The 15412-nt window shown below is 32.6% G+C and overlaps 1 protein-coding gene across 14 annotated transcripts in view; it reads right to left on the bottom strand.

Moving 5' to 3' along the window:
* Window positions 1–15412, bottom strand: part of INTS12 (integrator complex subunit 12) — a 109702-nt gene that overhangs the window by 84716 nt on the left and 9574 nt on the right. For 13 of the 14 annotated variants that reach the window (XM_074342866.1, XM_074342875.1, XM_074342825.1 and 10 more), the window contains 5 exons: window positions 12695–12847; window positions 10967–11154; window positions 9358–9517; window positions 4845–4991; window positions 1052–1645 (listed from right to left, as the gene is read on the bottom strand). In XM_074342866.1, the coding sequence (XP_074198967.1) occupies window positions 1061–1645; window positions 4845–4991; window positions 9358–9517; window positions 10967–11154; window positions 12695–12847 (1233 nt within the window). In that variant the 3' untranslated portion in view covers window positions 1052–1060. Of the gene's footprint in view, window positions 1–234; window positions 797–1051; window positions 1646–4844; window positions 4992–9357; window positions 9518–10966; window positions 11155–12694; window positions 12848–15412 lie in introns of those variants that run through there. The other variant, XM_045515763.2, reaches the window with a different exon arrangement.

Below are 15412 nucleotides of genomic sequence, written 5' to 3'. Positions count from 1 at the left end.
TACACACACATACTTCAAAACAACCTTAAGAATTAGTCATTATATGGGAACTTCTTTTATACAAATTAACTAAAATTAGGTAAAATGCTGTAATATGTTGGGGCAGTAAAAATAGCCTTTTTTTCATGGTATAGGAAGAAGCTATCAGTATGTATTCAGAAATTATCCATCCACAAAGACTCTTGGAATGGGCATTTTTTCTCAAGAAATTCTCAGGAATGTGTGTAACCAGGATAAATCAAAATTCAACATTTATTAAGTATATACTATGTGCATACGTTACACTGACAATGTAAGGGAAGTGAACAATGCGAGAAAAGTACTGCATTAAAAAGACATGAGAGTTCACAATCTACTGGAAGAGACATATCCCTAAATAACTGATATGAGGTGACTGAAAAAGGTAAAAATATAATTCCGGGTATGAGAAATCAATTACAAAAATTTAATTTTGAAAAAGGGGAGATGAAATTTTTGGGAGGAGAGGGAGAATCAATTGAAATGAAGCTGGGGACTGACACTGAATACCCAGGTGATGGGGTGGAGGGAGTAGAAAACTTTATTATTGGGTCATTCCTGCAAGCTTATAAGAATCCTTATTCAGCAGAATCAATTACTGGGATTTTGCTAGAAGATAAACTTTTTTTTTTTTTTTTAATTCACATGTGCTACCAGTCTTCCGCGATTCTGGAAGTTCTCATCAAGAATTAGTCATTCTTGTTGGTGGAGGGTGGGTATAGCTTGGTGGTAGAGCTCATGCTTAGCATGCACCAGGTCCTGAGTTCAATCCCAGTACCTCCATTAAAAAAAAAAAAAAACAAAACTAGCATTCTAATCATTGTTTTCACACACTACAAAAATTGTCAAAATAAAAATGTTAAAACAGATTTAAAACAACAAACATTTCCAAGTTTTGCTAAATAACATTTAGCTTTTTAAGGTAAGAAATAATAAAAATTTCATTATAAAGATTTTTATTAAATTATAGTATATTACAGTTTATATCTTAATAAGATTTTAATCTTTAGGGTAATGTGATATAAAAACCTACTTGGCCATATTACTTCTTGAGTTTCTTTTGGGCGGCCTTCTTCTTGACCATCTGTAATCGCTTCATGGCATTGAGCTGTGATTCTTGTGAAGTTGGACCTTTAAGGGATGCTGAGGGCGAGCTGCTCGATTCTGAAGTGGTTTTGTTAGTGGTACTTCCACTAGATCCCGATGTGCCACTATTTCCATTCCCACTTAGTTGGCTGCTGCTTCCTGGAACCAAACTACTTGGACTGGGAAGACCTACTTTGCTAACATTGTCACAACTAACTGAGCGACTAAGGCCAGTTTTGCCCAAAGTTAGAGGTGGAGGTGGTTTCAGTGGTACAGTGGGTGAAGTGCTGTTACTGGAACCTATTTTAGAACCTATTCCACTTTTGGATGATGTTGCCAGACCAGTCAAACCCACAGGCTTCTGGTTAGCTGATGAGGTAGCAGGTTTCCCGCTATTGTTTTGGGTTGTTGAATTCAATTTTGCTGTTGATGGACCAGTAGAAGAAGTTTTGGCTGCAAAAGCTGCCCATCCAGTTAGGCCACTAGTTACTGAAGAGGAAACATTGGTACTAGAAGAATTTCCTGAAATAACCGTGGATGTCTAAAAAACATAAGATAAATGTTACATGAGCCAAGTATAATTAACACGTACTATAATATTCTTAAATATATAATAAGTTTAATTAAGACTTTTTATACAAAAATAATGACTTGGAAAATTTAAATCACACCACCAAAATTAAGTTCTGATGAAATAATCTGAAAAAACATACACAAAACCTATCCATGGCTAACAGGTGCCACCATTTCCAAAGCAGAAATTATGGGATGCCATATTCTTGTTCTAATCATTCCAAAAAATAAATATACAGAATTTCTTTTAGAGGATTGCTTCTAGGTTCAGTTACAAGCCATGTTAGAAAAATTAGATTTAATGCTTTAATTTGTTTTTCATCCTAAAAGGTTATTATTTAGCTCAGTAAAACATCTAATTCATTAGGCCTTGCATCAAATGACTTGTGGATCATTTCAAAAACAGAATCCACTCTTAATGGACAAAAATGCTCACATCCAGGATATTTAAGAGATGTCTGAGATAAAGAGATTATTCAATATTATTTATTGGGTGAATGTATGAGATTTGGAACCTATTTAAAACAAATTCCCCCCAAATTTTGAGCAAACAGCTATTGCATTGCAAAATATATACAGATGTGCAATGTTAACCGCTTGAAATTGTACAACTCTAGTGATACATTAAAAAGGTCTCAAGATTTAATTTTCACTATTTTTCCATATTTCCACTGAAACTATCACAAAGATCCTCGCTTCTGTATATAGGATTTTATCAATTGCCTCATAAGCTGCACAGTGACATTTTGGGTATGTTTGACTCACTCCCAGATGTACTTCTTAAAGGACTAACAGTTCAATTTTTCTAATTAACTTCCATGGCCAGTCAAAAGCTAACAGGGATACCAATGTCACTATAAAAATATTGTTCTTATTCACACAGGAACAATTTTTTTTCACCTTCACATTAGGGAAAAATTCACTTTGTTCAAATTAATTATGAAATGTATTTCTCACTGGTACTTTTTCTACCTTCACAGTCTTAAGAATATGTCTTAAATAGGAAAAAAAAAAAAAGTCTTACAAATGGTATATTATTCAAAAACACGGTGGCTATCATGCCTAAAATATACACAGTTAAATTTTAGAAATGAACTCTGAATGAGTTGATAAAAATGTTTTTAGTTCTTACAAAGTAGCCTTCAATATTGTCTGCATTAAACATTTTAAACCAATGTGAAAAGTAATGAAAATAGAATGTTTTGAGATCTTTATAAGAGGAGGGTCCAGATTATTTTTCCCATACTCTGAAAAATGACAGGATGTTTTTACAGTAACATCATACAAATACTACCTCATAAGGCTATCCAGAGAAGACAAACTTTGCATAAATTACAAATTCCTAGAGGAATGCATATAGGTAATGAGAAAAAGTTAGTAAAGGAAGTAAAAGGACACAGGTGTAGTAAACTTTTAATTTTCAGTTATGAAAGATTTAATTTTTTTCCTTTTTTTTCTACTCAACATAAAACTGCCTACCATCTGGCTAAATGATCTTTCAAAAAACTTCACAAAAGAAAACACATCTGAAGTAATCAAAAAGACCAACACTTATGAAGTACCAATGAGAAAGCGAGTTCTGTATCTATGGCATTTTATTTTAATGGCTTGCTGTTACTGCTACTGCTTTTCAACCGAATAACAGATGACTTACAATACTATCAGGACGAACACAAACAATGGAGACCAAGTATTTCTTACTGTTTTAGTGTAGGAAATAAATTTCTCAACTGTTCTTAACTTACAAGTTTTTTTGGACCATTATCCTAGTTAGAAAGCCATTTTATTTGCTTTTTATATATAAATGGTAAAAAATTTTTTATAGTAAAAATTTATTCTATTTTATAATGAAAACACCAAAACCTCTTAAATCAGAACAAACATCACAGCCAAGGCCTTAATTTATTTGCTGTAAAATAATTTCATGTTGAATTTCCTAAAAATAAACTTTAGTAGTAACAGGTTAGTATAAAAATCTACCTAAAGTGATTTAAGTATAGAATATAGCAACTCAAATTACTGTCAATAAATTATTCTTACTTCTATTCTAGTTCATCAAATTTCTGTCTGACAAATCAATAATAGACATCCTTGGATATTAACTCTTCCCTGGTAAATTAAATTTAAAATGACCTGCAAATAAAATTATCAGTATCTTTCTCAGCATACTTTATATGCGTATTTTTTTTTTATCATCACACCAATGTTCCTGATCTTTGCTACTTATAGCCACTTGGAGAAGGTTATATCTTTAGAGTTTTCTGGGTTTAACCTTTGAGAATTTGGGGCTAACATTTTTTTCTTCCATCTTTAGTATTCTGCTTAAAATTGAAATGTATAACTTAGTAAAAGCATTCTTTGGTTATAAAATTAGATTAGAAAAATATTTTATTCCATGATATCAAAATGCCAGAATATTAACAATAATGTAGTGTGATTTCAAGGATGAAAACCGAGGAATGAGAAATGTGATACTCTCACTAGATAATCTGGCCCCTTAAATAACAAGAGATAGGTACCATGAAACTTCATGATAGTAGAAAAAAATAAGATAAAGCAAGAAAACTTCTCCACAAGTAGGAAGAAAAAAAGCTATGGGGCCAATCACCACAAGCAACGTGAGGAGCAAATCTGGGGCTACTGAGAGCAAAAGTATTTACAATTTAAAACAAATTCCGAACTGAAGAGAAATGTCTGACTACATAGGAATGGTAAAGAATGCTATCTTGGAATGCTCACAAATAGTTCCTAATCATGATAAAAGAACAACAGCAGAATTTAAAATTAAATAATTATATACAAATGTTCCCTTTCAACCTAAAGCTAATAGTAATGCAGTCTTGGGGGAGGGTATAGCTCAAGTGGTAGAGCACATGCTTAGCATGCAGGAGGTCCTGGGTTCAAGACCCAGTACCTTCTCTAAAAACAAATAAACCTAATTACCTCCCTCCCACCAACCAACCAACCAACCAACAAAAACCAAATAAAATAAAATGCTGGCTTAAAAAAAAGAAAAGAAACTGTTTAAAAAAAATAGTAATGCAGTCTTAATTTCCAGCATATGACCATTTACTATATAAAGTTCCTCATTAATTTTTCTTCAAGTAACTATTATTTAGTCAACTAAGTTAAAATCCAATCTTAGAAAAAAATGGAATGTACTGTACCTTGACTTCTGTTCTCTTAAATGCTAGGAAAGTTGTCTCTTGTTTGAGTTTAGTTTCTGGTTTCTTAACCAAAGGATCTTTGACAGCTGGAGCTACAGAAACAACCGTGGGGGCTGGTTTCTGTGGTGGTTTCTGAGTTTTTTGAGCCTGCAAAAATCAGTGTTAAGATTAAATTAGCTACAAAATCTTAGTTAAACGCACAAGAAGACAATAAAAATCTATCACGGGACTCCTCATTGAATTGAAATACGGTTGAATATTTAAAAAATATTATGACAACACTGAAAATACAGACTTGGAAAAATTATTTTTATCATCATTATATTAATGGTTTTATAGATTTTATTAGTTTCTAAACAGTAAAGATAATAGGAAGCTTTAATTATCATGCAGATTAGGGTTGATTAAATACCATTTTAACAAAGCAAAACAAATTGTTTTAAAAAAAGGAAAAATCACAAATTATTTGTTAGCTTCATTCATAAGGAAGCACATTTATTTCTCATTAGGGCTGGTCAAAGACAGGAGTTTTCTTCTTGGGGTTCAGGCATGTGAATCTCTGAGTAACAGAGGGTGAGTTAAAAGGTAGTTCAGATCGATTATGTGGTTTTGAACAACTATTTGTGATAAATGATGAACATTTTTGAGGTTTTTCCATAGTGCAGAACTAGTCTCACCGAATATTTAAAATCCACAAAACACAAAATTCTTTGTTATCAGAGAGGAATTTGTACCCACTATTCCTTTATACACATTTTCAGTTTTATTTTGACCAATAATTGATTTTTTCCTTTATTTTACAATAGGTACTTTACTAAATTCTAAAGATTTAGAACTCTAATTATTTTTCAGTCTATTCTTAAGTGTTCTCCAGCTACATGATACTAACTATATAAACCATATAGTGAGTGCAGTGTTTGAGAGGATAGTTTTTGGAGTCGAACAGGACTAGTAGTAAAACCTAGCTCAACTATTCCCCTAGCTATGTTACCTCAAGTAAAATACGTAAATCTCTAAAAGCCTCATTCTCATCTGCAAAATGGAGATAAAAGCTTTTGTGTCAAAGGTGGGTTATGAGAATGGATTATGATTACATAAGAGTTTAGAATTATATTTGGCACATGTTGAGTGCAAATAATAATAGTTACTATTTATTTATAGAAGATGAAAAAACTGAATCAGAAAGAACTCACCCCTACTGGATGGGTAAAGAGGCTCCCAGCTATTTTATTGTCTTCTGACAATCCTAATAAGGCCTTGCAAGACTACATCAGGAAATTTATTAATAATGTGTTCTCATTTCTGGAAGTTTGAATGCAGTTGTTTTATCTTTGGACCTTCTCATGTAATCTTCTTGTGCTATGGTTTTCCATTCAATATAATTTCTGTCCTTAAGTCTCAATTCATCCCATTTTCTGTATTATATACTTTACACATGAAAGTACACCTACTTTCAAACATCACTTATAAAGCAACATTCAGATCAAGAATATTATTAAGATTGCTAGAAGATACATATGGGAAAATATTTCTAACCACCAAGAAAGATCATCTTACCCTCTACTGCAAAACCATGTTATGAGAATGTAGCCTTCAGGGTAAATTAGAAATACATGGTTCCATACCTATGGCTTTCAATCTTACACTTCCCTCCACCCACATTGGTAGATGTGCTTAGACTCTGAAGACCTACCTAACTTGTATGCTTTAGCAGATGAAAATTCATTACAGTGAAGCCCAGAAAGAACCTCTGGCTAGGAGAAAATGTTTGGATCCTTTTCTGCTTCCTCTATTTCATCTAGCTATCTTAGAAGCTGAGTAAGAGATACCCCAAACCCTTTGTCCTTTGCTGGTAATACTAGTTTAGGAAACCAGGATATTATCACTGATTCAGTGTTGCTCAAAAAAGCACTGTAATTTTTCACTGGATGGCTGCCTCAAACAGGATGTAAGAAATTCTCCCACTCAAGTCAATAATTGTCAGTATGGCAGCAATCAAAAATACCACGTGTTTGTAAATACTGCTGAGAAGGAATGTGTAACTGCCTTAGGTTGTAAACCACTGCAGTAAGTCATGAGTCTCTCACCTAATGCTGGGGCAAAACCCATTACCTGGTAGAGAGAAAATTACAGAATTGAAGAATGACCTTGGACCCTGCCACCCACTATCACAATATTCTTAACTGTCTTCCCATAATAATGTGTACTGCAGAACCTGCCCTAGTTGGAGACATTAGTACAAGGAGAAAGGGGATATAAGATGCTATCTATAGTATCTTCAAGACAACTTGGAGCAATAACCAATGCACCCATAAAAACCCTACTGAAAGCAATTATAGTAGGAATGACTGGATTTAGCATCCCCACTATTTCCAAATTCCTTTTTCTCATTAACCCGTGTGTTTACTGGATCCTCATCTTCAGGCTCACTTCAGATCATGCCTTTTGGTGTTTCCCCAGGTCCACTCTTGGCGTATTCTTATCATATTCTAACATTAGTCATGACTCCCCATTTAGCACTTGACTCTTGGACACAAACTGAATTTACTGGTGCTAATCTACATTTCCTCCATTTTATGTTATTAAAATGAGAACAACAGAATGTAGAATATGTCCAGTCCTGAGCTCTGCTCTTGTGCTTTGCCAGTGAATGAGATTTGGTCTTAATGATAAATGAATTAGACATTTAATTTGTGAAGTTGATAAAGAATAAAAGGTAGCCCAGATGAAGAGAAGTTGAGAAATAGGACATATGGGAACATGAAAGTTCACCACATACTTGGGGAATGAACCACTTGGTCTGGCATGACCAGAGTATGTGGGTGTATATGGTGAAGTGGTGGGAAAGAAGGACACAAAGGTAGACTTGGGTCAAAGAGAGAAGGTCCATACATCTACCCTAATGAGGATAACTTCATTATATAGGTAATTGAGAGCCATGGGGCACACTTAAACAGATAAAGTTAGATAAATATTTTAGAAGAATATTCTAATTGTAGTGAGTAAAGTGGACTGAAGGGAAGCAAGGAGACCTTAAGAGGCTAAAGCAAGTGACAAGAAATGGGGGATTTGTAGAACAGGCAATAAAAGTGAAACTGGGGAAAAAACTGAGTGGAGAAGAAAACAATTTTAATTTTAAAAATACTAAACTTAAAGTAACTGTAGGGTATCTGGTTAGCTGCCAAAATTAACCCCAGAAAGAGGGTTAGAACTATAAATACAGATTTGGTGTAACTAAGTCACAAAATACGCAGGAGGAAAAACTTAGGAGAGAACAGTGTTTATTTTATTAAGAGACTTACAATAAAATAATAATAAACTTAGAAGATACACCAAAGAAAGCCAGATTACTGTCACAAATTTCTTATTTTGACTATTATCAATTCTTAGTGACTACTTGTGTCAATGTCCTGGAATGTACTATTTTGCTCACCTATAATCACTTTGGTTGAGGTCCTGGGGGGGCTAGTTTAAATAACAGACTAGATAAAAATCAGATTGAGCAGAAAAAAACTGTACTTTGTCATCAAAATTTCCTGTTACAAAGAGAAAATATAAATACTACCATTTTACTACTTCTCATGGTAATAAAAACAATCTATTTCTGATTTAAATGATTAAAAAGTAAAGCAGATATCTTGATTTTTTTTTAACTTTTAACTAAATATTTCTGACTTTAAAAAGATATATTTGGTCAGAAAAAAATTACATAGAAATTCATTTGGTTAATAGATATGAGAACTCTTCTATCAAGAGTCCCTAATCTAAAGAAGGGGAGGGGTCATGGGAGACACAAACAAGTCACTGAAATAAATAATAACTTGATTTCTTTAAAAGGAAAATGGTACCGTTCATTTGCTTACTTTTTAAATAAATAAAATTTAGAAAACTATCCAATATAACAAATTAAAACGTGTTTCAGTATGAAATTCAAGGCAGTTATGTTTGTGAGCAGTAAACTGAGAAAGTGCATGGGAATATAGGATAAATGGTCAATGGAAGACAATGAAAAGGAAAGACTGGGGAACAGAGAGAGAAACACAGACAGAAAGACAGAAATGCAGATACAAGCAGTGCCTCTGCACACAGCTTGTAAGTTTGGTGGTTCAAGTTCACTCAAGAAAAGACATTCTAGTACTTCCTTACTGGACTCTTCCCACAGTGTTTTGTAGTATTTTTAAATGTTTATAAATACATTTATAAATTGTTATAGATGTTTAAATGTCTATAAATACATACTAGTAAGGAATATTCATATTTTGGTGGTCTTCAATCCTTTTTTTTTTAATATTAGAACAAGCTAAAAGCTGAACACAGAAAAATACATATACATGGTGTGGTCCATTTAGGCACAGATACATAAATCACACATATACACTATGTTCACAAACATTTAAATAATCAGCTTATCTAATTTATTTTTATCAATAGCATAAATGCTCAAATTTTTATTTTAAAAAGCACACATCAACAAAAAAACTATTTGTTTAAAATAGAGAAAAATGATTCCTACCATTCTTTTCATTTGTCTGGTACATCGGGCACAATACCACACAAGGCGAGGGTCATTCACTTCCTTGTCTGTCACCTGGGGCTTATGGCAATCTTGGTGGTAGAGATTATGGCATTCCTGACATTCTACTAATTGATTACCGGATGCCACTGTCATTTGCCTAAGAAAATAAACCATTAAACATTACACTTATTTGAAGGCAATAATTTAAATCCATTTTAGGGTTGTTCTGGTAAATTTTGATATATTAAAGAGGGTAAAAACCCCAGAAAACCAAAGAGCAAAATAACAAATCGCAACATGCAGCCTGCATAAACACTTCACTTTTTTTAAAGGTTACGCTCAATTATTCATAAATGTATATAAAGTGACTTAGTGAGTAAATTTGGCTATATTTTCCTTGTCATTTCTCATTATAATTTTTTTCTTTCTCTTTGGCTAGGCCTTCAACAGTCTTACAACATCTTCTTTGTACCTCTGTTAAATTCCTTTATGTTTGTTGCCTACATATTGTTCTATCTTCTTCATTAATAGATGAGCCGCCTAACAGTGGAAACCGGACGGAATTATCCATAGTGCCTAGCACACTATGTGCAGACATAGGGTGTTCAAAAAACTAAGTGCCTTATCAGCTGAACAGAACGGAGCAATGTGTATATCAAAAAGTATAAATTCTAACAGCAACAGCCTTAGACTCCTGATGGAGGGTTACAATTACTAGTTCTTTCCCTCTTACTATTTTACCATTTATTTCTTTATATAAAAACAATAATCCTTATGGAGATAAAAGTTGAAATAAACAAATTTATGTGAAAACAATAATGCTCTAACAAAATGATCCTATTCAGAGGTACATTAACTGATTATTTATATGCCTTACAAAAGTTTATAGTTATTTCCTCAGTCCCAATGCACCATAATTTAACATTTTCATGAAGAAATTAGCAACAAAGGTTTCAATTTTCTCTGTTGTGCTAGGCAAGGAAAGTCATTAACAATTAGAAATATAGCTCCTGACATCAAAGAGTGTGAAATCTAATTATTCTGATTTTTAAAATGAATCTTTCAGTAAGCAGAGTTATCTATGTTTTATAATTATGTATCCATGTTTTAAAACAACATGCAGAATAACCTACATATCCATTCATTTCATTTCCATTAACCTTAGAAAAAGATTAAATGGTATTTTAGAAAATTATACATAACCATTTATTTTATAAATACTATCAACACTTCAGGAAGAAAAAAAAAGCTACACAGTCTTCTTAAAAAGAAAGATGGAAATAATTAAGTCTGCTAAACAGACTCTTCCTCACTAAAGAATAAAGCCATAACTGTTTTCCCTCTAGAATCCAAGAATGCAGAAAATGTTACTACAACATAACTGATTAAATGCCAGTCAGGAAGATAAAATCTTGACAAAGTTCAAGATGTTAAGCTGCCATATGCTATACAGGCAGTTCACAGGGAATAGTCAACTTATCTCCTACCCACCTCCAAATAATAACAAAATAAAAAACACTCAACAGTTGGTCTGACTTTTTTTTTTTTTTAACTTGTTTGTTCTTTACAAAGAAACAAAAGAATCTTGCGGCAAAGTACAACTTACCTACAAACAACACAGGCCAATCCCATTTCCATGGCAAAATCATCAGCACTGGTCTCCTCAAAGCTGGAAAGGTCAGCCATAGCTAAATCCTTGCTGGTCTGGACAGTAATGGGGGAGGAGCGTGTCTCTGGTTTCTCCAGTTTAGGTTTCTTTGGAATATCAGCTCCTTCAGCGGTATCTGATTTCATCTATAAAAAGCACCCAATCAGAAATTAACATGTTACAGTAAACTTTAAATCACTGAGAGATGGATAAGATACACAGTGTGCAATGACCAAGTCCACTAGACAGATAATTTCACATTGTTAGGGACAGATTACAAACTAAAGACCTGCCAAAGTTTTATAATAAGTTCATAATCAGTATGTTAAAAGAAACCAACAAGGTAGAAATATATAAATCAGAACAGTTTAGCATGCATCTATATTTCTCTTTGCACTCTTTTATCCATTAAAGACTCCTGGAACTTCAGTGGATTTACTTACACTTCCTCTTCTTTTTCACCCATTGTGTTTGAATTGAGAAGCCATAGCACTAATAATGCTATTCTTAAGGCTATTTTTTTATTTTAAATATTTAAAATTATAAACTACTGTTAATTAAAATATATTGAAAAAAAGCAAATAATGAACTTTTACCAGTTGTCCAGGCTTAACACATTGCCATACTTGTTTCAAAGTAAATTCTGGCTCCTCTCTTTAAGATATAAATGTCATAGATACATCTGTCAGATTGCCAAAAATTAAAAAGTCTGATAAGACATGGAGAATTTGGAATTTTTATACTTTATTGGTCAGAATATAAATTCAGTACATCTACTTCTGCCCAATAAAGTTGAAGATGTACCTACCCTATCACATCCACTCACAGAAATACATTCTACAGAAACTATCACCATGTGCGCAAAGAGATACATGTAAGCAGTTCACTGAAACTCCATTGTAATAGAGAAAAAGGAGAACTGAGCTGTTTGCTTAGCAGTAGGGGAATGGGTAAACTGATTTATTCATAGAATGAATATTACATGGTAGCTGAAAGAAATGCTCAGATATACATGTATCAGGATAGATAAAATTCAAAAGCACACTGGTGAGAGGAAAAGTTGCCAAAATATATATATGTACAGTATGATACCATTTATATACATTTAAAAGCACAGAAAACAATACAATATAGTTTACAAATAGCCAATATTTAGAAAAAGTATGAAAACACTCCACCTTGAGGGCAGGGGTTACTAAAGTTTTTTTAAATGTATTTTTTACGAAGTGTTAAAATCCTAATAATTAACTATGTGCAGAAATCATTCAAAATCAAGAGTTATCTGTAATCCTATTAAGATACATGTCAGTCTGTAACAAATTTCATTTAGTCATTTATATCTTTATATTACAAAGATATTTTGTGTCTTTATTCTTTCCTCACCATCTTTTCCTTTCAACAACTGTCATACCTTTGAGTTATAGATTAAAGTTTATACTTGAAATCAATACATCCTCTAAGGCTCAAATATTTGTTAACAATGACTTCAGTAAGTGGTTTAAAAATGTTTCTAAATTTTACTCATTTTTCAAAAAACCAACATCTATAATTATGAAAATATATTTACTGAGTGATTATTACATAATTTTACCCACTATTATATACAAAAAGTAAGCACAGAACATTGTTTCTGCCTCTAAACAATGGACTGATTGGCTGATTTACTAGAGTAAAATAAAATCTTACTTTATCAGCAGGTCTCTTTTCACCTTCCTTCTTTACCTTTTCAGTTGTGAGGACCTTGCCATTATTATTGCCAGAAGGAAGACTGGATGTTGTTTTGGGCTCTTGCTTAATGGAAACAGTTTTTGTGCTTGAAATTTTGGGTGGCTCCACATCCTACAGGTGAAATTAAAACGATATCTGTAATTAAATATTCAGACTATTTAATATATTATTAAAAATAGATCATAAATCTAAACAATTTTCAATTACAAATTAAGACATCATGTTGTGATCAATGTATTATCCTTTTTAAAACAACTTCATTGAGATATAACTGATAAACAAACTGCATCTATTTAAAGTGTAAAATTTGGTAAGTTTCACTACATAGTTTCACACGTAAGAAACCATCACTACAATCAGCATAATGAACATATCCATCATCCCTCAAAGTTTCCTTGTGGCCCTTGGTAATCACTCTTAGAAGGAGACATCCTAAAAAACTAAGCCTCCCTGAACTGCTTCTGTAACTATAGATCACTTTGCATTTTCTAGAAATGTATATAAATGGAATCATGCAGTATATACTCTTTTTTCTGGCTTCTTTCACTCAGCATGTTAATTTTGAGATTCATCAAAGTTGCTGAATGTATAAAAAGTTCATCCCTTATGTTGCTGAATAGCATTCCATTGAACATACCATGATCTGTTTATTTGTTTACCTATTGATGGACATTTGGGTTGTTTGCAGTTTGGAGTTATAACAAATAAAACTGTTATGAACGTTCATGTACAAACCTTTATATGGACATATACTTTCATTTCTCTAGAATAAATGTCTAGGAGTGGAATGCCTGGATCATATGATAGGTTTATGTTTAACTTTATAAGAAACTGCCAAACCATGTTCAAAGTGGTATACCATTTTATATTTTCATCAGGAGTATATGAGTCCCAGTTCCTTCACATCCTCACATCCTCATCAGCGATAAGCATGGCCAATCTTTTTAATTTTAGACATTTTAATAGGTATGTAGTGGCATATCACTGTAGATTTATTTTACATTTCCCTAATGGCTACTGATGTTACATTTTTTCAAGTGCTTATTTGCCATACATTTATCTTCTTTGGTAAAGTGTTTGTTAAATATTTTTGCCCATTTGAAAAAGAAGGGTTGTTTTATTATTGAATATAAAGAGTTCTTCATAGATTCTGGATACAAGCTCTTTATCAGATACATGATTTGCGAATCTTTTCTCTCAGTCTGTGGCTTGTCTTTTCTTTCTGTTTTAAACTTGTAATCCTTGTTATTATTACTGCTTTGCTGATGTATATATTTGTTATCTGTTGTTAATAGTATAAAAAGCTTTTGCATATAGTAGCTCATTGGAATTATTCCCAATTTTTATGTTGGAACTATATTTGGACAGACAGTTACTAATGTTTATAAGCACACCACTGCCTCCAGGTGATTCTCACCAATTCTAGAGATGGAAATGTTCAGCTAAAAATTAAAATTAAATGAACCTACATTTTAAAAATACCTAGCAGAGAATTTTCTCTAAACTGACAAAGAGAAGTTAATATCAGTTATAAATCTAAGGGCTGGAGGTTTTTTAATTGCAACAAACTTTTCATGTACTTTAACAGATGAGTTTCCTTCTGTTTTAGAATCTCAAAATACTGCTTCTTTAGTAATAATATGAATTTCCTATTTGGATAATACCAATATTCAACACAGAATGAATTTATTGGTGTATTTTGTTGAGTTTTATTAGTTTGGTTGGCTTAAACTCATTGAACCTACCAGAATGAGAATGGTGAAACAAATGAAGTCACAATGGCTCCATTATTCAAAAACCAATAGAAAAAGGTTTACGAATACTAGAGTTAGTGTTAAAAGAAGGCTGGTAGCAAAATTTCAGTTTTCTTGGATGCTAAGTCTGGGATGTGGCCTGTTTTGAGTTTGAGATTCTGGATTAGACTGAGCTAGCCATGGAATTCTGTCTTCTTCTCAGTTTGGTATGGATGACTTGGAGTTTCAAGGCTACAGCTTTAGAAAGGTTTGAAAGAATGCCTTACTAGGTATTAGAGAATATAGTAAGAGCTGCCAGTCACTAAGAGCCTATCATGTACCAGGTAGATACTGCACTAGGTGACTGACATACTTTCTCTTTAAATTTTCATAACTTTGTAAGGTAGCTCTTATTAGCCTCATTTTACTAATAAAGAAACAGAGGCTGGGTGAAATGTTACTATACCTCAGTTTCCTTATTATAAAATGAAAATAAATATCTATCTCAAAGGATCACAATTAATTATACACATACACCACTCAGAAAAGTACCTGGGACACTACAAATGTTCAAGATATGTTACAGATCACCACACTAGTAAGAGGTAAGCTGGGATTTAAAACAACTTGTCTGGTTCCAAAATGTATATTCTTTTTACATAAAGCTGCTTGGCCACTTTGTTATTATCACAATTGGGACTATATAGCTCTCATAGTTTATCCATACCTTCTTTTTTCCTTAAATTATCCTATCCACATTTAATACACTTCATTGCAAAATCTCTGTCCTTTTACTTCAATATTTTTTGCTCCTAAAACATTAGGAAATAATTACAAGTTATGTTTCATTCATCAGCTTAAAAAAAAATCTGATCATAAAGAACTAGAAATTGAAATATATCTTTAACAAGTGGGTTTCCATACACAGAAAGTAGTAGAACAG

This window comes from Camelus bactrianus, chromosome 2 (genome assembly GCF_048773025.1).
Source record: "Camelus bactrianus isolate YW-2024 breed Bactrian camel chromosome 2, ASM4877302v1, whole genome shotgun sequence".
Lineage (NCBI taxonomy): Eukaryota > Metazoa > Chordata > Mammalia > Artiodactyla > Camelidae > Camelus > Camelus bactrianus.
Note: the sequence above shows the minus strand (reverse complement) of the source record. Positions and strands in the feature narration are given on the sequence as shown.